The 22,262-nt window shown below is 37.6% G+C and overlaps 9 protein-coding genes and 1 long non-coding RNA gene across 14 annotated transcripts; 4 read left to right on the top strand and 6 right to left on the bottom strand.

The window, feature by feature from the left end:
- Positions 1–213: 213 nt before the first annotated feature.
- Positions 214–2,394, bottom strand: LOC135132940 (sodium-coupled monocarboxylate transporter 2-like). Its single transcript, XM_064061159.1, has 7 exons — positions 2,166–2,394; positions 1,834–2,111; positions 1,565–1,787; positions 1,157–1,516; positions 840–1,110; positions 625–791; positions 214–573 (listed from the first exon to the last, which is right to left on the bottom strand). The coding sequence occupies exons 1-7, from the start codon at positions 2,357–2,359 to the stop codon at positions 333–335; spliced, it is 1,734 nt and encodes a 577-aa protein (XP_063917229.1). The 5' UTR covers positions 2,360–2,394; the 3' UTR covers positions 214–332.
- Positions 2,395–2,597: 203 nt separating this feature from the next.
- Positions 2,598–4,789, bottom strand: LOC135132640 (sodium-coupled monocarboxylate transporter 2-like). The gene is made up of 7 exons (XM_064060787.1): positions 4,476–4,789; positions 4,151–4,428; positions 3,882–4,104; positions 3,473–3,832; positions 3,155–3,425; positions 2,939–3,108; positions 2,598–2,887 (listed from the first exon to the last, which is right to left on the bottom strand). Exons 1-7 carry the CDS (start codon positions 4,667–4,669, stop codon positions 2,647–2,649), a joined length of 1,737 nt encoding a protein of 578 aa, XP_063916857.1. The 5' UTR covers positions 4,670–4,789; the 3' UTR covers positions 2,598–2,646.
- A 21-nt stretch (positions 4,790–4,810) lies between these two features.
- LOC135131788 (sodium-coupled monocarboxylate transporter 1-like) lies at positions 4,811–6,909 on the bottom strand. Its single transcript, XM_064059637.1, has 6 exons — positions 6,716–6,909; positions 6,389–6,663; positions 6,113–6,335; positions 5,706–6,065; positions 5,215–5,658; positions 4,811–5,161 (listed from the first exon to the last, which is right to left on the bottom strand). The coding sequence occupies exons 1-6, from the start codon at positions 6,907–6,909 to the stop codon at positions 4,921–4,923; spliced, it is 1,737 nt and encodes a 578-aa protein (XP_063915707.1). The 3' UTR covers positions 4,811–4,920.
- Positions 6,910–7,314: 405 nt separating this feature from the next.
- On the bottom strand, positions 7,315–9,386 carry LOC135133032 (sodium-coupled monocarboxylate transporter 2-like). Its single transcript, XM_064061260.1, has 7 exons — positions 9,136–9,386; positions 8,811–9,088; positions 8,542–8,764; positions 8,133–8,492; positions 7,815–8,085; positions 7,599–7,768; positions 7,315–7,546 (listed from the first exon to the last, which is right to left on the bottom strand). Exons 1-7 carry the CDS (start codon positions 9,327–9,329, stop codon positions 7,315–7,317), a joined length of 1,728 nt encoding a protein of 575 aa, XP_063917330.1. The 5' UTR covers positions 9,330–9,386.
- Positions 9,387–9,505: 119 nt separating this feature from the next.
- Positions 9,506–11,574, bottom strand: LOC135131787 (sodium-coupled monocarboxylate transporter 1-like). Its single transcript, XM_064059636.1, has 6 exons — positions 11,381–11,574; positions 11,054–11,328; positions 10,782–11,004; positions 10,371–10,730; positions 9,876–10,319; positions 9,506–9,821 (listed from the first exon to the last, which is right to left on the bottom strand). Exons 1-6 carry the CDS (start codon positions 11,572–11,574, stop codon positions 9,581–9,583), a joined length of 1,737 nt encoding a protein of 578 aa, XP_063915706.1. The 3' UTR covers positions 9,506–9,580.
- Positions 11,575–11,866: 292 nt separating this feature from the next.
- LOC135132767 (uncharacterized) lies at positions 11,867–12,421 on the bottom strand. The gene is made up of 2 exons (XR_010281088.1): positions 12,192–12,421; positions 11,867–12,144 (listed from the first exon to the last, which is right to left on the bottom strand). It is a non-coding gene; the product is annotated as an uncharacterized LOC135132767 (long non-coding RNA).
- Positions 12,422–12,526: 105 nt separating this feature from the next.
- LOC135132766 (sodium-coupled monocarboxylate transporter 2-like) lies at positions 12,527–14,851 on the top strand. Its single transcript, XM_064060963.1, has 8 exons — positions 12,527–12,594; positions 12,832–12,964; positions 13,010–13,287; positions 13,335–13,557; positions 13,603–13,962; positions 14,004–14,274; positions 14,320–14,483; positions 14,532–14,851. Exons 2-8 carry the CDS (start codon positions 12,927–12,929, stop codon positions 14,776–14,778), a joined length of 1,581 nt encoding a protein of 526 aa, XP_063917033.1. The 5' UTR covers positions 12,527–12,594; positions 12,832–12,926; the 3' UTR covers positions 14,779–14,851.
- A 321-nt stretch (positions 14,852–15,172) lies between these two features.
- Positions 15,173–17,116, top strand: LOC135131786 (sodium-coupled monocarboxylate transporter 2-like). Its single transcript, XM_064059635.1, has 6 exons — positions 15,173–15,360; positions 15,408–15,685; positions 15,733–15,955; positions 16,004–16,360; positions 16,404–16,828; positions 16,876–17,116. The coding sequence occupies exons 1-5, from the start codon at positions 15,173–15,175 to the stop codon at positions 16,714–16,716; spliced, it is 1,359 nt and encodes a 452-aa protein (XP_063915705.1). The 3' UTR covers positions 16,717–16,828; positions 16,876–17,116.
- Positions 17,117–17,499: 383 nt separating this feature from the next.
- On the top strand, positions 17,500–19,584 carry LOC135132677 (sodium-coupled monocarboxylate transporter 2-like). Of its 3 annotated transcripts, none has more exons than XM_064060843.1 (7): positions 17,500–17,692; positions 17,735–18,012; positions 18,061–18,283; positions 18,329–18,688; positions 18,730–19,000; positions 19,046–19,215; positions 19,264–19,584. In XM_064060843.1, the coding sequence occupies exons 1-7, from the start codon at positions 17,502–17,504 to the stop codon at positions 19,496–19,498; spliced, it is 1,728 nt and encodes a 575-aa protein (XP_063916913.1). In that variant the 5' UTR covers positions 17,500–17,501; the 3' UTR covers positions 19,499–19,584. The 3 variants fall into 3 exon arrangements, with proteins under 3 accessions (XP_063916913.1, XP_063916915.1, XP_063916914.1); XM_064060845.1 differs by having other exon boundaries at positions 17,625–17,692; positions 17,746–18,012; XM_064060844.1 differs by having other exon boundaries at positions 17,649–17,687.
- A 494-nt stretch (positions 19,585–20,078) lies between these two features.
- LOC135132756 (sodium-coupled monocarboxylate transporter 2-like) lies at positions 20,079–22,182 on the top strand. Of its 3 annotated transcripts, none has more exons than XM_064060951.1 (7): positions 20,079–20,359; positions 20,404–20,681; positions 20,729–20,951; positions 20,999–21,358; positions 21,400–21,670; positions 21,715–21,884; positions 21,963–22,182. In XM_064060951.1, the coding sequence occupies exons 1-7, from the start codon at positions 20,166–20,168 to the stop codon at positions 22,165–22,167; spliced, it is 1,701 nt and encodes a 566-aa protein (XP_063917021.1). In that variant the 5' UTR covers positions 20,079–20,165; the 3' UTR covers positions 22,168–22,182. The 3 variants fall into 3 exon arrangements, with proteins under 3 accessions (XP_063917021.1, XP_063917020.1, XP_063917022.1); XM_064060950.1 differs by having other exon boundaries at positions 21,933–22,182; XM_064060952.1 differs by having other exon boundaries at positions 20,273–20,359; positions 20,415–20,681; positions 21,933–22,182.
- Positions 22,183–22,262: the final 80 nt, after the last annotated feature.

The following is a 22,262-nucleotide window of genomic DNA, read 5'->3' as shown; positions in this document are numbered from 1 at the left end:
AAGTTATTATACACATTTCATAATTTTTGCAGAGAAAGTTTGTGACCGGTAGATTACATTCACATCACTTGGAAATGCATTTTTGTAAAGATTTACAGGCTTAAAAATAAAACTGTCAGTTTGTTCAATGTTATGTATTTTTTTAACAAATGTCCGCTCAGTAAACCAATAAATTATACTTTAAATTGTAAACCCTGTCTAATGACACTTTGAATACTGCTATTGATACAGCTAAATATAAGAATTTAACCAACGTTGATAGTATTCGAACACTTTAACACAAACATGCTCAAAGTAAACATTCATATATTAGCACCAAGTTAAATAGATTTCTAATCACCTATTTGCAATGGTTTTTGTACGCTAACGCAAGGCACCTTTTCTTCGTCTCGACATTCTTCCGGTAAATACTTGTATATCAATGGACTTAGCAGTTTTCTGTCAACCGAAGCACTCTTTGACATATAGCTGATAATTAAACCGAAAACGATGGTCATGATGGCTCCAAAAAACGTGTAATAGTAAAACGAAATCTTAAAAATGGACGGGGGTTGGAAGGAAACGGTACCATTTCTGAAAAATGACAAAAATAAGTCAGTCATACAAAGTAAACCTCCGTATTACAAGGAAGTAAAATTGGTAGTCGTTAACGTTTGGTTAATCAGAGCACAACCACTTATTGACAGCGGTTTCGTACGATACTTTATCAAACCACTCAGTTCGTAATACTTGGTAGGAAGTGTAAGACAAATAGTAGCTGTTAAACCTCCAAGCATACCGTAGAAGGCCCCCTGTAAAACAACGTCAGTGCGTTAAAACATATTTTAGTGAACTTTTACCTGTGGATTTGCCTTTGGAAACAAAATTCCTAGTGTGAAAACTCCCAACATCGGTCCTTGCGTAAGACCTAGTGCTACTGCACCAATAGAAAGTATGTCTCCTAAGAATTCCACTGTAAACACCAAGCAAGTACAAACGGTTCCAATAACGACAACTATCACTTTCAAAATACCACTGCCACTATTGTCGGAAGGTTTTTTCTTGAAAAATAAGTACACAACGTCTTTATATATAACACCAGCGATAGCGTTTAAGTTTGAAGACATTGAGCTGTAAGAGAGATAGTAGTATAATACGCATTGAAAGAGACAATTACCTTAAGGCTGCACTCCAAATAGCTGCTATAAAGAGACCAGAGATTCCTGGCACCCCAGCACCGATCTCGGTTATAAAGTACGGGAAAATTTGGTCATGTTTTGAGATCATGTGACTAGTCAAAGGGTCACAGTTTTCGTACTTGGCGTAAACCACTAAGCCAACGAAAACACACAAAGTGTGGACCACTGACATACTAATTACAGTGTGTGTAATAGACCACTTAAGGTCTGTAGATTTTGCCAATGTTAGGAATTTTTGGGCACCAGTTTGACGACAGGCTACGTTGGCCGCAAAGAGAGCTCCAGCACCTATGAAGTATGCCCAGAAGCTATCTCTTACTCTAGGATCAACATCGAAACTATAATAACACTTTTACATGATCGTCAACACTAGAAGTATTGCTTACTTAAAAACTTGTAGTCTTTCCCCAGCTATAGCTGTGTTCCACACCGGTAAAAATCCGCCACATAACCTAAGAGCAACTACATAAACGGTGATAATAGATGCCATTATTATACCAAACTGAAACAAATCGGTCCAAATGACGGTTTTAAAACCACCTACTGAAGTGTAGAAGACGCAGACAGCTGATAAAATAAAAGCTATCAGGTTTACATTAAAACCACTAGCTGAAACTACAATGTCACTTTGAATCAAATCCAACACATTCTTTACCAGTAGCTAATGTCAAGGATGAACTGTACACATGCACTGGAAATATAAGAATCTCAGCAATCAGGTAAAACACAATAGCTAACATTCGTGTTTTCGTGTCGAATCTTTCCTTCAAATAATCATAAATGTTGGTCAGTCGCAGTTTAAAGAACACGGGAAGGTAAACAAAATTGGCTAGAAACCCCATAACAACAAACGAAATAGTAAGCAACCAAACGCTAGCTCCGTATCTGAAGACATCTGACACTGTTATAAGTAGTAAATTTCCAGAAATATGACTAAAATTTTTGGAATTGTGGCAGTTGTTTCAATTTTTGTCGCGACCTCCTCACCTCACTGCTACTGATATTGCTATAGGAATGATTTTCATAGTTTTTCCTCCCATTAGGTACTCTTTGGTTGTTGCTTGTTTAGTTCCGAAGCATCCGTAATAGATTCCGATCATAGTACTGAAAACTAAAGTACCTACAAAGATGGCATAGTCGTACCAATTCAAAGTGACCTTTGAATTTAAATTAGGCGTCATGGTTTAGCTCCAATTGTACCAGTTCTACTGACTTCGAAAAGTGCGCACAAACTATGCACAAGTAGGCAATTGGAATGGAAGTGTCGTAACCTTGCATTGAAATAACTTATTTTATTTTGATAGCCACATTTACATTGCAACTGTTCACATAATGGTCTAACAAATTATATCTAAAATTTATGCCTGGTTGTTCAAAATGACAAGAACGAACACAAAACATAAGCTATAGGTTGTCTAAATTAAACGTTTATTTTAAAACTGAAATTTACTAACAGTACCCAAAAATTCTAACGCAGAATCAATGAACTTTCTTGTGCACTAGTACAAGAAACCTTCTCTTCTTCCCGACCTTCTTCAGGTAAGCACCTGTATATCAAGGGACTTAGCAGTTTTCTGTCAACCGAAGCACTCTTTGACATATAGCTAATAATTAATCCAAAAATGACAGTCATTGCGGTTCCAATGAACGTGTAATAATAAAACGAGATTCTAAAAATGGAGGGTACTTGGGACGAAACGGAATCGTTTCTGAAAAAAAAATCAAGAAATAAGTTAGCACTAGCAGATTTTTTTTATTACAAAGCAGTAGTAAAATTTGTTGTAGTTGTCGTTTGGTTGAAAAAATCACAACTACGTACTGACAGAGGTTTCGTAGGATACTTTATCAAACCTTTCAGTTCGTAGAATTTGGCGGGGATTGCTAGAATTCCAACAGCAATAAAACCACCAAGAGTACCATAGAAGGCTCCCTTTAAAACACGGTTATTGCTTGATTCATGTTTAACTAGATTGTACCTTTGAATTTGCCTGTGGGAAGAGAATTCCTAGTGTGAACAACCCCAACAACGGTCCTTCTGCAAGACCTTGCAACAACAAACTAATGGAAAATATTTCGCCCAATAGTCCTATTGTAAACACTAAGCAGGTACACAAGGTTCCAACAACAAGGACTATCACTTTTAAAATACTGCTACTACTTTTGTCGGAGAGTTTTTTCATGAGGAAAAGGTACGCAACGTCTTTGTAGATGACACCAGAGAGAGCGTTTAAGTTGGACGACATTGAACTATAACATAGATCTTAGTACAGCGATTAGTGAAATTGAAGATGTACCTTAGTGATCCACTACAAATAGCTGCTATAAAGAGACCCGAGATTCCTGGTAGGCTGGCACCAATCTCGGTTACAAAGAACGGGAAAATTTGGTCATGCTTTGAAATCATGTGACTGGTGAGAGGGTCACAGTCTTTGTACTTGACATAAACCACTAAGCCAACCAAAACGCACAAAGTCTGGAGCACAGACATACTAATTACGGTGTAGGTAACCGACCACTTGAGATCGGTAGATTTTCCTAAGGTTAAAAATTTTTGGGCCCCGGTTTGACGTACGGCCAGATGGCTAGTAGAAGCGGCTGCTAGACCTATCAGATACCCCCAGAAAGTACCTCTGACTGTAGGGTCAACATCGAAGCTACAATAACACTCTTGGGCAATCATCAACCCTAACTAGTAGTACTTACTTAAAAACCTGTAGTCTTTCGCCAGCCAAAGCTGTGTACCACACCGACAAGAACCCTCCAAATTTTCCCAGACCGATCAAGTAAACGCTAACGAAAGACGTCACTATTATTCCAAACTGAAAAAAATCCGTCCAAATGACCGTTTTGAAGCCACCAATCGCAGTGTAAAAGACGCAAACGGCACACAAGACAAACGCGACCAGATTGACATTAAAACCACTAGCTGAAACAAGAGTGTCAGTTTAAAAAAAACCTATAGTATTTTGTACCAGTTGCGAATGTCAACGATGGAGTATACGCTTGCACTGGAAATAAAAAAACTTCAGCAACCACGTAAAATACAATGGCCAAAATTCTCGTTTTCCTGTCGAATCTTTGCTCCAAATAGTCGTAAATGTTTCTTAGTCGCAATTTAAAAAACACAGGAAGGTAAATATAATTTACTAGGAACCCCATTATTATTATTGACACAACCATCAACCAAACGCTGGCTCCGTATCTGAATACTTCTGCTGCTGTTCCTAGTAGAAAAGTTCCGGAAATGTGACTAAAATTTTCAGAACTGTGACGCTTGAATGTTTTGTGGTAACTCACCCCACTGCCACTGAGATTCCTATAGGGATGATTTTCATGGTTTTCGCTCCCATGAGGTACTCTCTGGTTGTTGCTTGTTTAGTTCCAAAGCATCCGTAATAGATTCCGATCATAGTACTGAAAACTAAAGTACCTACAAAGATGGTATAGTCGTACCAATTCAAAGTGACCTTTGAATTTAAATTAGGGGTCATGGTTTAGTTCCAATTGTACCAGTTGTACTAAATTCTAACAGTGTACACTGACTATGCACGAATAGCTAATTGGAATGGAAGTGTCGTAACCTTGCATTGAAATAACTTATTTTATTTTGATAACGACATTAACATTGCATTTTTTTACATAATGGTCTAACAAATTATATCTTAAATTTATGCCTGGTTATTTAAAATGACAACAACGAACACAAAACATGAGCCCAACCTAACAACAATACCCAAAAATTCTAACCCAGATTCAATGAAGTTTCTTGTGCACTAGTACAAGACACCCTCTCTTCTTCCCGACCTTCATCAGGTAAGTACCTGTATATCAAGGGACTTAGCACTTTTCTGTCAACCGAAGCACTCTTTGACATATAGCTAATAATTAAACCGAAAACGATGGTCATGATGGCTCCAAAAAACGTATAGTAGTAAAACGTAATTTTAAAAATGGAAGGGGGTTGGTGTGCTACGGTACCATTTCTGAACAAAAAAAAATTAAAATAAGTTAATTACAAACAGAACACTTATATTACAATGCAGTGGTGCCAAAAGAAGTTAAATTTGTAGTTTGGTTGAACGGACCACAACCACTTATTGACAGGGGTTTCGTAGGGTACTTTATCAAACCCTTCAGTTCGTAATATTTGGCAGGAAGTGTGAGGCAAATAGCAGCTATAAAACCTCCAAGCATACCGTAAAAGGCCCCCTTTGGGTTTGCTTTAGGAACGAAAATTCCTAGTGTAAACACCCCCAACAACGGTCCTTGAGTAAGACTTGTCGCTAATACACCGACAGAAAACACGTCCCCTAACAATTCCACTGTAAACACCAAGCAAGTACACAAGGTCCCAACAACTAGGACTATTATTTTCAAAATACCGCTGCCGCTTTTGTCAGACAGTTCTTTCTTGAAAAAGAAGTACACAATGTCTTTGTAGATAACACCAGAAATGGCGTTTAGGTTTGAAGACATCGAACTACAATATAGATAGTAGTGCATTTAGTACGCAATGAAGAAATGTACCTTAAAGATGCACAACAAATAGCTGCTATGAAGAGACCCGAGAGTCCTGGTACGGTGCCACCTATCTCGGTTACGAAGTACGGAAAAATTTGGTCATGTTTTGAGATCTTGTGACTAGTCAAAGGGTCACAGTCTTTGTACTTGGCGTAAACCACTAACCCAACGAAAATGCACAAAGTGTGGACCACCGCCATACTAACTACGGTGTATATAATAGACCATTTGATGTCTGCAGAATTTGGTAAGGTTAAAAATTTTTGGGCCCCGGTTTGACGACAGGCTACATAGCTTGCAAAAATTGCTCCACCGCCTATTAAGTATCCCCAGAAGCTGTCTCTTACTGTGGGATTAACATCGAAACTACAATAACATTTTAATCATCAGCACTAGTATGTAGTAGTGGTTACTTAAAAATTTGTAGTCGTTCACCAGTTAATGCTGTGTTCCACACCGACAAAAAGCCTCCAGTCATTCCAAGACCAATCACATAAACGCTGATAAAAGACGCCATTATTATACCAAATTGAAGAAAGTCAGTCCAAACTACGGTTTTAAAACCGCCCACTGAAGTGTAGAAGACGCAGATGGCAGATAAAATAAAAGCGACTAGATTTACATTAAAACCACTAGCTGAAATTACACTTATTAAAATATAATTTTAATAAATTGAACAGATTCTTTACCGGTCGCTAATGTCAATGATGGAGTGTACACATGCACTGGAAATATAAGAATCTCAGCAATCAAGTAAAACACAATCGCTAACAGTCTCGTTTTCGAGTCGAATCTTTTTTCCAAATAGTCGTAAATGTTTCTCAGTCGCAGTTTAAAGAACACAGGAAGGTAAGCAAAATTCGCTAGCCCCATTACTATGAAGGATAAATTAACCAACCACACGCTAGCTCCGTACCTGAAGACATCTGCTGCTGTTCCTAGTAGCAAACTTCCAGAAATATGACTAAAATTTTTGGAATTGCGACGATCATTTGACGAGTTTGTCGCAATCTCACCTCACTGCTACTGATATCGCTATAGGAACGATTTTCATGGTTTTCCCTCCCATGAGGTACTCTTTCATTGTTGCTTGCTTAGTTCCAAAGCAGCCGTAGTAGATCCCGATCATAGTACTGAACACTAGAGTACCTACAAAGATGGTGTAATCGTACCAACTCAAAGTGACCATTGAATTTAAACTAGGTGTCATGGTTGAGCTTCGAAAGTACCGGATTAACTAAATCCAAAAAGTGCACACAAGCAATGCACAAATAGGTAATCGGAATGAGGTGTTACAGCCTTGAATTAAAATAACGTACTTCATTTAGATAAGCTCTTTTAGGTTATGTAGAATTATGATAACAGCGTAAACAAAAAGATAAAGCTCTCTCTGTGCCACGATGCCACTAACTTCCGGAAGTACATATCTGTTGATTATCTAGAATAATTGACACCCTTTATTGTCGAAAGTTTACTATGACACTATGACACTTACGAATTGTTATTAGATACTGTACCATTAAATTATTATTATTATTATTATAACAACAACATAGCAAGATTACAAAGATAACAGTACTACTATTGACAAAACGCCCAAATTCTAACTAAGAATTTATGAAGTTTCTCCTGCACTAATACAAGTCATCTTCTTTTCCTCTGGGCATTCTTCAGGTAAGCGCTTGTATATCAAGGGACTTAGCAATTTCCTGTCAACTGAAGACTTACTCTTTGACATATAGCTGATAATTAATCCAAAAATGACAGTCATTGCGGCTCCAATAAACGTGTAATAATAAAACGAGATCCTAAAAATGGAGGGTACTTGGGACGAAACGGAATCGTTTCTGAAAAAAAAAATCAAAAATTAAGTGAGCACTAGCAGATTTTTTTTATTACAAAGCAGTGGTAAAATTTGTTGTGGTTGTCGTTTGGTTGAATAAATCGCAACCACGTACTGACAGAGGTTTCGTGGGATACTTTATCAAACCTTTCAATTCGTAGAATTTGGCGGGGACTGCTAGAATTCCAACAGCAATAAAACCACCAAGAGTACCATAGAAGGCTCCCTTTAAAACACGGTTATTGCTTGACTCACGTTTGACGAAATTATACCTTTGAATTTGCCTGTGGGAAGAGAATTCCTAGTGTGAACAACCCCAACAACGGTCCTTCTGCAAGACCTAGCAACAACAAACTAATGGAAAATATTTCGCCCAATAGTCCTATTGTAAACACTAAGCAGGTACACAAGGTTCCAACTACGAGGACTATCACTTTTAAAGTACCGCTACTACTTTTGTCGGAGAGTTTTTTCTTGAGGAAAAGGTACGCAACGTCTTTGTAGATGACACCAGAGAGAGCGTTTAAGTTGGACGACATTGAACTATAACATAGATCTTAGTACAGCGATTAGTGAAAGAGAAGATGTACCTTAGTGATCCACTACAAATAGCTGCTATAAAGAGACCCGAGATTCCTGGTAGGCTGGCACCAATCTCGGTTACAAAGAACGGGAAAATTTGGTCATGCTTTGAAATCATGTGACTGGTGAGAGGGTCACAGTCTTGGTACTTGGCATAAACCACTAAGCCAACCAAAACGCACAAAGTCTGGAGCACAGACATACTAATTACGGTGTAGGTAACCGACCACTTGAGATCGGTAGATTTTCCTAAGGTTAAAAATTTTTGGGCCCCGGTTTGACGTACGGCCAGATGGCTAGTAGAAGCGGCTGCTAGACCTATCAGATACCCCCAGAAAGTACCTCTGACTGTAGGGTCAACATCGAAGCTACAATAACACTCTTGGGTAATCATCAACCCTAACTAGTAGTACTTACTTAAAAACCTGTAGTCTTTCCCCAGCCAAAGCTGTGTACCACACCGACAAGAACCCTCCAGATTTTCCCAGACCGATCAAGTAAACGCTAACGAAAGACGTCACTATTATTCCAAATTGAAAAAAATCCGTCCAAATGACCGTTTTGAAACCACCAATCGCAGTGTAAAAGACGCAAACGGCACACAAGATAAACGCGACCAGATTGACATTAAAACCACTAGCTGAAACAAGAGTGTCAGTTTAAAAAAAACCTATAGTACTTTGTACCAGTTGCGAATGTCAACGATGGAGTGTACGCTTGCACTGGAAATAAAAAAACTTCAGCAACCACGTAAAACACAATGGCCAAAATTCTCGTTTTCTTGTCGAATCTTTGCTCCAAATAGTCGTAAATGTTTCTTAGTCGCAATTTAAAAAACACAGGAAGGTAAATATAATTTACTAGGAACCCCATTATTATTATTGACACAACCATCAACCAAACGCTGGCTCCGTATCTGAATACTTCTGCTGCTGTTCCTAGTAGAAAAGTTCCGGAAATGTGGCTAAAATTTTCAGAACTGTGACGCTTGAATGTTTTGTGGTAACTCACCCCACTGCCACTGAGATTCCTATAGGGATGATTTTCATGGTTTTCGCTCCCATGAGGTACTCTCTGGTTGTTGCTTGTTTAGTTCCGAAGCATCCGTAATAGATTCCGATCATAGTACTGAAAACTAAAGTACCTACAAAGATGGCATAGTCGTACCAATTCAAAGTGACCTTTGAATTTAAATTAGGGGTCATGATTTAGCTCCAATTGTACCAGTTGTACTAAATTTGAAAAGTGTACACTGACTATGCACGAATAGCTAATTGGAATGGAAGTGTCGTAACCTTGCATTGAAATAACTTATTTTATTTTGATAACGACATTAACATTGCATTTTTTTACATAATGGTCTAACAAATTATATCTTAAATTTATGCCTGGTTATTTAAAATGACAACAACGAACACAAAACATGAGCCCAACCTAACAACAGTACCCAAAAATTCTAACCCAGATTCAATGAAGTTTCTTGTGCACCAGTACAAGACACCCTCTCTTCTTCCCGACCTTCATCAGGTAAGTACCTGTATATCAAGGGACTTAGCACTTTTCTGTCAACCGAAGCACTCTTTGACATATAGCTAATAATTAAACCGAAAACGATGGTCATGATGGCTCCAAAAAACGTATAGTAGTAAAACGTAATTTTAAAAATGGAAGGGGGTTGGTGTGCTACGGTGTCATTTCTGTACAAAAAAAAAATTAAAATAGGTTAATTACAAACAGAACACTTATATTACAATGCAGTGTTGCCAAAAGAAGTAAAATTTGTCGTTTGGTTGAACGGACCACAACCACTTATTGACAGGGGTTTCGTAGGGTACTTTATCAAACCCTTCAGTTCGTAATATTTGGCAGGAAGTGTGAGGCCAATAGCAGCTGTAAAACCTCCAAGCATACCGTAAAATGCCCCCTTTGGGTTTGCTTTAGGAACGAAAATTCCTAGTGTAAAAACCCCCAACAACGGTCCTTGAGTAAGACTTGTCGCTAATACACCGACAGAAAACACGTCCCCCAATAATTCCACTGTAAACACCAAACAAGTACACAAGGTTCCAACAACTAGAACTATTACTTTCAAAATACCGCTGCTGCTTTTGTCTGAAAGTTCTTTCTTGAGAAAGAAGTACACAATGTCTTTGTAGATAACACCAGAAATAGCGTTTAGGTTTGAAGACATTGAACTACAATATAGATAGTAGTGCATTTAAAATGCAGTGAAAAAGAAGATGTACCTTAAAGATCCACAACAAATAGCTGCTATGAAGAGACCCGAGAGTCCTGGTACGGTGCCACCTATCTCGGTTACGAAGTACGGAAAAATTTGGTCATGTTTTGAGATCTTGTGACTAGTCAAAGGGTCACAGTCTTTGTATTTGGCGTAAACCACTAACCCAACAAAAATGCACAAAGTGTGAACCACTGCCATACTAATTACAGTGTATATAATAGACCATTTGATGTCTGTAGATTTTGGTAAGGTTAAAAATTTTTGAGCCCCAGTTTGACGACAGGCTACATAGCCTGCAAAAATTGCTCCACCGCCTATTAAGTATCCCCAGAAGCTATCTCTTACTGTGGGATTAACATCAAAACTACAATAACATTTTAGTCATTAGCACTAGTAAGTATATAGTAGTGGTTACTTAAAAATTTGTAATCTTTCACCAGCTAATGCTGTGTTCCACACTGATAAAAACCCTCCAGTCAATCTAAGACCTATCACATAAACGATGATAAAAGACGCCATTATGATACCAAACTGAAGAAAGTCAGTCCAAATTACGGTTTTAAAACCACCCACTGAAGTGTAAAAGACGCAGATGGCAGATAAAATAAAAGCTACCAGATTTACATTGAAACCACTAGCTGAAATTACAACTAAATTATAATTTGAACACATCGAACAGATCATTACCGGTAGCTAATGTCAATGATGGAGTGTACACATGCACTGGAAATATAAGAATCTCAGCAATCAAGTAAAACACAATAGCTAACAGTCTTGTTTTTGAGTCGAATCTTTTTTCCAAATAGTCGTAAATGTTTCTCAGTCGCAGTTTAAAGAACACAGGAAGGTAAACAAAATTCGCTAGCCCCATTACTATGAACGATAAATTAACCAACCACACGCTAGCTCCGTACCTGAAGACATCTGCTGCTGTTCCTAGTAACAAACTTCCAGAAATATGACTAGAATTTTTGGAATTGCGACGATCATTTGACGAATTTGTCGCAGCCTCACCTCACTGCTACTGATATTGCTATAGGAACGATTTTCATTGTTTTCCCTCCCATGAGGTACTCTTTCATTGTTGCTTGCTTAGTTCCAAAGCACCCGTAGTAGATCCCGATCATAGTACTGAACACTAGAGTACCTACAAAGATGGTGTAATCGTACCAACTCAAAGTGACCGTTGAATTTAAACTAGGTGTCATGGTTGAGCTTCAAAAGTACCGGATTTACTAAATCCAAAAAGTGCACACAAGCAATGCACAAATAGGTAATCGGAATGAGGTGTTACAGCCTTGAATTAAAATAACGTACTTCATTTTGATAAGCTCTTTTAGGTTATGTAGAATTATGATAACAGCGAAAACAAAAAGATAAAGGTCTTTCTGTGCCACGGTACCATTAACTTCCGGCAGATTCTTACGTTGGACGAAGTGCATATCTGTTGATTATCTAGAATAATTGACACCTGTTATTATCTAAAGTTTACTATGACTGTACCATTAAATTATTATTATTATTATTATAACAACAACATAGCAAAATTACAAAGATAACAGTACTACTATTCACAAAACGCGCAAATTCTAACTAAGAATTTATGAAGTTTCTCCTGCACTAATACAAGTCATCTTTTCCTCTGGGCATTCTTCAGGTAAGCGCTTGTATATCAAGGGACTTAGCAGTTTCCTGTCAACTGCAGACTTACTCTTTGACATAGCGCTGATAATTAATCCACTGCCGCTGTTCCTAGTAGCATAGTTCCAGAAATATGGCTACAATTGTCAGAATTGTGGCGATTTGAAATTTGTCATGAACTCACCTGACTGCTACAGATATTGCTATAGGAACGATTTTCATGCTTTTGCCACCCCTTAGATACTCTCTGGTGGTTGCTTGTCTGGTGCCAAAGCACCCATAGTAGATCCCGATCAAAGTACTGAAAGTTAAAGTACCTGCAAATATAATGTAATCAAACCAGCTTAAAGTAGGCGATCAAGACGTGTTAGGTGTCATGATTGTGGTTAAAATGTCGACTAGTAGGTAAATGGAAGTTTGGGCGTGGACCTTGAATAAAAAGCACCTATATAGATAGTGGTTATTTTATTTTTCTAACCTCTTGCATTTTACAAACTTTTACACATATGATACCCGTGAAACCTGTCTCAAGTGCGGCTGCTTAGGACGTGTTGCACGCTTAGGCTCTAGGAAACTGGTTCAAACGAGTAAATATATCACAAATTATTTTAATTTGAAGGTCGACCCGAAGCTTTGCTTTACTGATTATTCAAAAACACTATCTACCACATTATTTACAAGATATAAAAGCGATTTATGTACACTTGAAGTTAATAAGAATAGCTAGTGAATTTGTCTAGTTTGTCATTTAAATACAACGTGAATACCTAAAATGACTTACTCATCACTAAGATTGAGTCTTTATGATTATGTTATATTCGTAGGTATTCTACTGTTTAGTAGTTTGATTGGAATTTATTATGGGTGCTTCGGGACTAAGCAGGCAACCCTAAAAGAATATCTTCTGGCAGGCAAGAACATGAAAATTCTTCCTATAGCAGTGTCAGTAGCAGTAAGGTATTTCTATAAATTTTGTTCTTAAACTACACCTGAAGAATGTAGCCACATTTCAGGAACCATGTTAATAGGAACAGTTGCAGATGTCTACCGATACGGTGGCAGTGTTTGGTTATTTGTAGGATCATTTATATTTATGGGTTTTCTTGCTACGTTAGTGTACCTTCCAGTGTTCTTTAAATTGCAAATGGCTAACATGTATGAATATTTGGAGAAGAGATTCGACAAAAAAATTAAAATGTTTGCCTTAATCTTGTACTTGTTATGTGAAATTTTTATGTTTCCTGTTCTGGCCTATACCCCATCTTTAACATTTGCTACTGGTAAAGAAATTTTGGTAAGTGAATTGACAATACTGTGTCAATTTCAGGTAGTGGACTTAACCCCAGTTTGTGTGCTTTTTTCTTGTGTATTGTTTGCGTCTTCTATACTTCGATAGGAGGTTTGAAGACGGTGGTGTGGACGGATTTCCTTCAGTTTGGGATAATAATGGTATCTTTTATCACTCTGTATATAATTGGTGTACAGACATCAGGAGGATTCTCATCTGTTTGGAACACGGCAGCGGAAGGACAAAGACTTGACATTTTTAAGTAAACTACGACACAATGTTCGATAAATTCAACAACGCGTTGTAGTTTTCAGCTCGATCTCACAGCAAGAGATAGCTTCTGGGGATACATTATAGGAAGTGGATCAATATCTACTTCACTAATCATCGTACATCAAACAGGACTCCAAAAGTTCCTCAGCTTATCTAATTACAAAGATTGCGTATGGTCGGTTATATACACTGTAATCAGCATGTCTTTAGTACATACTTTCTCCATCTTCATTGGTTTGGTAGCCTACTCTAAGTACAAAGACTGTGACCCTTTAACTAGTCACTTGATATCAAAACATGACCAACTCTTTCCTTATTTGGTAACAGAGATTGGTGGAAATCTCCCCGGAGTCTCGGGTCTTTTTATAGCAGCTATTTGCAGTGCAGCCCTCAGGTAAACTCAATTATGGTACCACAAAATTTACTCTAGTGTAGTTCCATGTCGTCAAATTTGAACGCCTTATCTGGTGTTTTATACAAAGACGTCGTATGCGAATTTCTAAAGAAAACACCTTCGGAAAAGAAGGCTACGAATATTTTGAAACTAATGGTCTTGGTTATTGGTGTTTTGTGCAGTTGTTTAGTGTTTGCAATGGAAGGAATGGGAGAGGTCTTCTCCGTGTCTTTAACAATATGGGGGATCACCCAAGGACCTGTACTTGGAGTTTTCACGCTAGGAGTTCTCTTTCCAAAAGCGAACCATCAAGTATGTTACTTTTAGTGCGTTTGTGATTTTGATTTTGGTTTCAAGGGGGCCTTGTATGGTATGCTTGTGGGTTGTGTTACGGTTTCTGGTATAGCAATTCCTACCAAGTACTACCAGATGAAGGGTCTGTTTAGTTCTCCCACGAAACCACTCTCCACTAGTGGTTGCAGTTTCTTTAATGTCTCTGTCTACACCAACAGTACTACATTGTAAGTACATAGAAGATCACTACCAACACTTACATTGAAATGTTCCAGAAATCAGTTTCAACCTAACGTCATTTTTAAAACCTCGTTCTATTATTACACCATAATTGGAGCTACCGTCACTGTGATCGTTGGTTTAGTTATTAGTTTCTTCAACAAAAGCAACTCTTCAGCTGATAAAGATTTTTTGAGTCCTGTTGTATACTCTTGCTTACAGAAGGAGTCAGGTGAAAATCAAGAGTATCCTAATGCGGAGACACCTTTAGATATCCTTCATAAACAACAAGACAATTTTTAACATCGTTTACTTATTGCTATCAAAATTGGCACAGTGACATTTAATTATTTACTTATATTGCCATGAGCATTTGTTGATCATACTGTATTTTTATAGATTGTATTTTTTTTTTTTTTTGAAAGCGAGCGTGAATGGGGTTGACAAATGAAACAAATATATATCTTTGTCTTTTATTTTAAACTTCAACACGATACGCTACTAATGGCCTACTTTCGTTCTGTTTATCGTATTTCCAAGTGCGCAAGTGAAGCATTATTAACAATTATAATCCTTTTTTAACTCAAGGATTCAAGCCATTAACGAGCAAAAATAACCTAAATTATTCTAGATAAACGTACTTAGCAACAATTCATTATCGTATGGTAGTCATTACCACAGTTCTAGTATCAGTATCATGACACTGAAGACATCATCGACACTCGGCATTTACGACTACATTATATTCATAAGCACCCTAGTCTTCAGCACACTTATAGGAATTTACTATGGTTGCTTTGGAACGAAACAAGCTACAACCAAAGAATACCTTATGGGAGGCAAAAACATGAAAATTATTCCCATAGCAGTATCAGTAGCAATAAGGTACTCTCAAATTTGCTAACAAACCCAACAAATACATCAAATTTTAGTCATATTTCTGGGTCTCTGCTCATCGCAACTGTGTCAGAGGTGTACAGATACGGAGCTAGCATGTGGTTATTCATCGTATCCTACGTCATTATGGGTCTTCTGGCAATTTTCATTTATCTTCCAGTCTTTTTCAAAGTCCAGATGACCAATATTTACGAATACTTGGAAAAGAGATTTGATAAAAGAACGAGAATTATGGCTTTTGCGATTTATCTTCTCTCGGAAATTATTATGTTCCCGATTATGGCGTACGCGCCATCGTTGACTTTTGCCATAGGTGCGAAACACGGTAAAAGTGTAATAAATATGAACCGAGAATTTTAGCTAGTGGAATGAACCCTTCATGGTCTGCTTTCGTCTTGTGTCTTATTTGCGTTTTTTATACCTCAATAGGTGGTTTCAAGACTGTAGTTTGGACAGACTTTCTTCAATTTGGGGTCATAATGATATCTCTTGTCACATTGTACGTAATAGGCCTTAATGTATCTGGAGGATTTTCAACTGTTTGGAATAGAGCACTGGAGGGTGAAAGACTACAAGTCTTCAAGTAATTGCTACCATTACTCTAGAGGATACTATAATAGTAATGTTGTAGCTTTAACGTTGATTTTACAGCAAGAGATAGCTTCTGGGGTTATGTAGCGTGTGGTCCAACAGTCGTGGCGGTAGTTATCGTACACCAAACAGGAGTTCAGAAATTTTTAAGTTTACCAAAATACAGAGACTGTGTATGGTCTGTTATCCACACTGTATTCAGCATAGCTTTAATACACACCTTCTGCGTTTTCATCGGTTTGGTAGTTTATTCTCAGTACAAAGACTGTGATCCTTTAACTAGTCACATGGTATCAAAACACGACCAGTTATTTCCTTACTTTGTAGCAGATATTGGTCGCCGTTTCCCAGGTGTTTCTGGTCTTTCGTTGGCAGCTCTTTGCAGTGCAGCTCTCAGGTATATCCTCTCCGTAGCAAATCACAAAACTTATCAAACCCAGTTCTATGTCTTCAAACCTGAACGCCCTCTCTGGTGTTATTTACAAAGACGTGGTGTGTCGGTTTTTAAAGGAGCAACCATCAGAAAAAAAGGGCAGCGATATTTTAAAAATCATAGTCCTGGTTGTTGGTTTCTTGTGTACCTGCTTGGTCTTCCTAGTGGAACGAATAGGAGGAGTATTTAATATCAGTTTATCGGTTGTAGAGCTTACTCAAGGACCCTTGTTAGGAGTTTTCTCTTTGAGAATTCTTTTCCCAAAAGCAAATCACAAAGTATATCATTTTCAGTGTTTCAAAAAATATATAATTTTTTAAAGGGTGCCTTCTATGGTGTACTGGGGGGTTTGATCAAGTACTCCACGAAACCTCTCTCGACGAGCGGTTGTACCCTATTGAACGAAACTTTGAGTGCTTTGAATACAACGTTGTAAGAATTTGGTTCCTAATTATTGTCAAATGTAGCTAGTTTTTCAGAAACCATGAAACTCCACTGGAACCCAATGTGATTTTTAGGACGATGTTATATTATTATGCGTTAATCGGAACCATCATGACTTGGTTTGATTATTATTAGTTTTTTCACTACGGGTTCTCCAGTTGATAAGGACCTTCTAAGTACAATGACATCGTGTCTGTGTAAAGCATCTCAAGACAATGAAGATGAAGTGTCAGACCGGAACACTGAAGCGGCGTTGGAACTTCTTAGTCAGAAGCAATGAGGGCGTACCTTAAATAAAACAAAAGTCGTGTTTTTAGTTATAACCTAATTCGCGACACTGTGAATCATTCACTATCTTATCTTTGTCATGTTTTGCGTAAAATATAAGGTGTAAATATGTATTAAAAAACATCTATTACTTTTAAAGTATCAATTCCAACTAATAAATTGTTAATTGAAAAAGCAGTTCAAAAAATAGGTTATGCGACTATCGCTGCATAAAAACCCTATCTGCTGCGATTGTTTACAAGATATATGTGCAAATTGTATGCACTTTTTTCAAAACGACCGAACAAACACACAAACCTTGAATTAAAAAACAAAAACAAATAGTGACTAAAACTACAACTTTGTTTCACTTCGTATTAGTCCTATCACCACCATGACTCCTAAAACTTCCGTACTAAGATTGAGCTCTTACGATTATGTTATATTTGTGGGTACTTTACTGTTTAGTAGTTTGATTGGAATTTATTATGGGTGCTTCGGGACTAAGCAGGCAACCCTAAAAGAATATCTTTTGGGGGGCAAGAACATGAAAATTCTTCCTATAGCAGTGTCAGTAGCCGTAAGGTACTTCTAATTTTGTTCTCAAACTACACCTGAAAAATGTAGCCACATTTCAGGAACGCTGTTAATAGGGACGGTTGCAGATGTCTACCGATACGGTGGCAGTATTTGGTTATATGTTGGATCATTTATAGTAATGGGTCTTCTTGCTACGTTTGTGTACCTTCCGGTATTCTTTAAACTGCAAGTGGCCAACATGTACGAATATTTGGAGAAGAGATTCGACAAAAAAATTAAAATGTTTGCTTTGATCCTGTATCTGCTATGTGAAATTTTTATGTTTCCTGTTCTTACCTATACCCCATCTTTAACATTTGCCACTGGTAAACCAAATTTTGGTAAGTGAATTGACAATACTGTGTCTATTTCAGCTAGTGGACTTAATCCCAGTTTGTGTGCTTTTTTCTTGTCGATTGTTTGCGTCTTCTATACCTCGATAGGAGGTTTGAAGACGGTGGTGTGGACGGATTTCCTTCAGTTTGGGATAATAATTGTATCTTTTATCACTCTGTATATAATTGGTTTACAGACATCAGGAGGATTTTTATCTGTTTGGAACACGGCAGCGGAAGGACAAAGACTTGACATTTTTAAGTAAACTACGACACAATGTTCGATAAATTCAACAACGCGTTGTAGTTTTCAGCTCGATCTCACAGCAAGAGATAGCTTCTGGGCTTACATTATAGGAAGTGGATCAACAGCTACTGCACTTATCATCATACATCAAACAGGACTTCAAAAGTTCCTCAGCTTATCAAATTACAAAGATTGCGTATGGTCGGTGGTACACACCGTAATCAGTATGTCTTTAGTACACACTTTCTGCGTTTGCATCGGTCTGGTAGCCTATTCTAAATACAAAGACTGTGACCCTTTGACTAGTCACTTGATTACAAAACATGACCAACTTTTCCCATTCTTTGTAACAGAGATTGGTGGAAGTCTCCCCGGAGTCCCCGGTCTCTTTATAGCAGCTATTTGTAGTGCAGCCCTCAGGTAAACTCAATTATGCCATCGCAAAATTTACACTAGTGTAGTTCCATGTCGTCAAATTTGAACGCTTTATCTGGTGTTATGTACAAGGACGTCGTATGCGAATTTCTAAAAAAGAAGCCTTCAGATAAACAGGCCACGAATATTTTGAAAATAATAGTCTTGGTTATTGGTCTTTTGTGCAGCTGTTTAGTGTTTGCAATGGAAGGATTGGGAGAGGTCTTCACAGTGTCTTCAACAATATGGGGGATCACGCAAGGACCTATACTTGGAGCTTTCACGTTAGGCGTTCTCTTTCCGAAAGCGAACCACCAAGTATGTTATTTTTAGTGCTTTTGTGATTTTGTTTTTGGTTTCAAGGGGGCCTTGTATGGTATGCTTGTGGGTTGTATTACGGTTGCTGGTATAGCAGCCCCTGCCAAATACTATCAAATGAAGGGCCTGTTAAGATTTCCCACGAAACCACTCTCCACTAGTGGTTGCAGTTTTTTGAATGGTACCAACTTTGTCTCCACCAATAGTACTACATTGTAAGTACATGGAAAACTACTACCAACACTTATACTAAAATATTCTAGAAATCAATTTCAACCTAACGTCATTTTTAAAACCTCGTTCCATTGTTACCCTGTAATTGGAGCCATCGTCACTGTAATCGTTGGTTTAGTTATTAGTTACTTCACGAAAAGCGGCTCTTCGGTTCATAAAAGTTTTCTGAGTCCTGTTGTATACTCTTGTTTACAGAAAAAATCAAGTGGAAATCGAGAGTGTGTTAATGGGGAGACAGCTTTAGAACTCCTTCCGAAAACATAAGGCAGAGTTTTTCAGTTGGTAGTTTATAGTATTTTACTTCCAGTTTCAGATTGATATTTAATTACTGATTTTGTGATCACACTATATTTTCTAGTGGTTTTTAAAAACTTAAATTTGACAATGATTAACAATTAAAGCATTATTAACAATTATAACAGATTTTATTTTAATTCAAGTTTTTAGGCCATAAACGGCCAAAAATAACCTAAATTATTCTACATAAAAGCATTTAGTAGTTTTTTCTTATCGATTATTATTCAGTCGAGTCGAGTTCAGCGAGTATCGAGAAAACCCAGCTAAGTTGCGCCGGAATTATTTTGTCCATAATCGCTCTGTAATCAGTCGTGTAAATTTGAGTTATTAAGAAATAAATTGTTGGGTCTAACCCACGCCGATTTTAAACACCCATACATTGTGAAAATATTAACTAATAAAGCATAGAATATTTCAGTTTAAAATATAGGTGTTACGAAGCAATTTTTTGTCTGACTATCGCTGTCTGGAAAACACTGACTGCTGATATTGTTTACAAGATATATGTGCAAATATTATGCACTTTTTTTTCAAAACGACTGAACATACACACAAATCTTTAATCTAAAAAAACGAATAATGCCTAAACATTCAACGCAGTAACTTGTAACGAGTTGTACTTGGTATCACCACCATGACTCCTAAAAGTTCTTCCGTACTAAGACTGAGCTCTTACGATTATGTTATATTTGTAGGTACTTTACTGTTTAGTGGTTTGATTGGAATTTATTATGGGTGCTTCGGTACTAAGCAGGCAACCGTAAAAGAATATCTTCTTGGAGGCAAGAACATAAAAATTATTCCTATAGCAGTGTCAGTAGCAATAAGGTACTTCTATAATTTTGTTCTTATATTACACCTGAATAATGTAGCCACATTTCAGGAACGCTGTTAATAGGGACGGTTGCAGATGTCTACCGATACGGTAGCAGTATTTGGTTATATGTTGGAGCATTTGTAGTTATGGGTCTTCTTGCTACGTTTGTGTACCTTCCAGTGTTCTTTAAACTGCAAGTGGCAAACATATACGAATATTTGGAAAAGAGATTCGACAAAAAAATAAAACTATTTGCTTTGATTTTGTACTTGCTATGTGAAATTTTTATGTTTCCGATTATGGCCTACACCCCATCATTATCATTTGCCACTGGTAAAGTAATTTCGATAGATAAATTGACCATGCAGCGAATATTTCAGCTAGTGGACTTAACCCAAGTTTGTGTGCTTTCCTCTTGTGTGTTATTTGCGTTTTCTACACTTCAATAGGTGGTTTGAAAACAGTGGTATGGACGGATTTCCTTCAGTTTGGAATAATAACGATATCTCTTATCACCCTGTATATAATTGGTCTACAGACAACAGGAGGATTCTTATCTACTTGGAATACGGCAGCGAACGGACAAAGACTTGACATGTTTAAGTAAACTACGACATAATACGTTCGATGAAATCAACAACGCGTTGTAGTTTTCAGCTCGATCTCACAGCAAGAGATAGCTTCTGGGGATACGTTATAGGAGGTGGATTAACAAGTACTGCACTAGTCATCGTGCATCAAACAGGACTTCAAAAGTTTCTCAGCTTATCAACTTACAAAGATTGCGTATGGTCGGTGGTACACACCGTAATCTGTATGACTTTAGTACATACTTTCTGCGTTTTTATTGGTCTGGTGGCCTATTCTAAATACAACGACTGTGACCCTTTAACTAGTCACTTGATGTCAAAACATGACCAACTCCTTCCATATTTTGTGACAGAGATTGGTGGAAGTCTCCCCGGAGTCCCCGGTCTCTTTATAGCAACTATTTGCAGTGCATCCCTCAGGTAAACTCAATTATGCCACCGCAAAATTCACTCTAAAGTAGTTCCATGTCGTCAAATTTGAACGCGCTATCTGGGGTTATATACAAGGACGTCGTATGCGAGTTTCTAAAGAAGAAGCCTTCGGATAAAAAGGCCACAAATATTTTGAAACTAATAGTCTTGGTTATTGGTCTTTTGTGCAGTTGTTTAGTGTTTGCAATGGAAGGATTCGGAGAGGTCCTCTCGATGAGTTCAGTAATATGGGGGATCACCCAAGGACCTATACTAGGAGTTTTCACGTTAGGAGTTCTCTTTCCGAAAGCGAACCACCAAGTAGGTAAATTTTAGTGCGTTTGGGAACTGATTTTGCTTTGAAGGGGGCGTTGTATGGTATGTTTGTGGGTTGTATTACGGTTGCTGGTATAGCAATCCCTGCCAAATACTATCAGAGAAAAGGTCTATTAAGTTCTCCCACGAAACCACTCTCCACTAGTGGTTGTAGTTTTTTTAATGGTACCAATTTTGTCTCCACCAACAGTACTACATTGTAAGTACGTAGAAGACTACTACCAACACTTATACCGAAATGTTCTAGAAATCAGTTTCAACCTAACGTCATTTTTAGAACCTCGTTCCATTGTTACTGTATAATTGGAGCCACCGTCACTGTAATCGTTGGTTTAGTTATTAGTTTCCTCACGAAAAGCAGCTCTTCGGTTCATAAAGATTTTCTGAGTCCTGTCGTATACTCTTGCTTACAGAAACAATCAGGTGAAAATCAAGAATATAGTAATGGGGAGTCAGCTGTAGAACTTCTTCAGAAAAAATAAGGCAATCTTTCTGTTTATAGTATTTCTAAAAGTGTGCAATTAATTAAAACATTATTAACAATTATAATAGCTTTCATTTTAATTCTGGGTTTTAA

The sequence above is a fragment of the Zophobas morio genome, unplaced genomic scaffold, assembly GCF_036711695.1.
Source record: "Zophobas morio isolate AGI-343-1 ecotype UQ-CSIRO unplaced genomic scaffold, CSIRO_AGI_Zmor_V1 ptg000021l, whole genome shotgun sequence".
NCBI lineage: Eukaryota > Metazoa > Arthropoda > Insecta > Coleoptera > Tenebrionidae > Zophobas > Zophobas morio.
The sequence above is the reverse complement of the archived record's forward strand: the minus strand, read 5'-3'. Positions and strand labels throughout refer to the sequence as shown.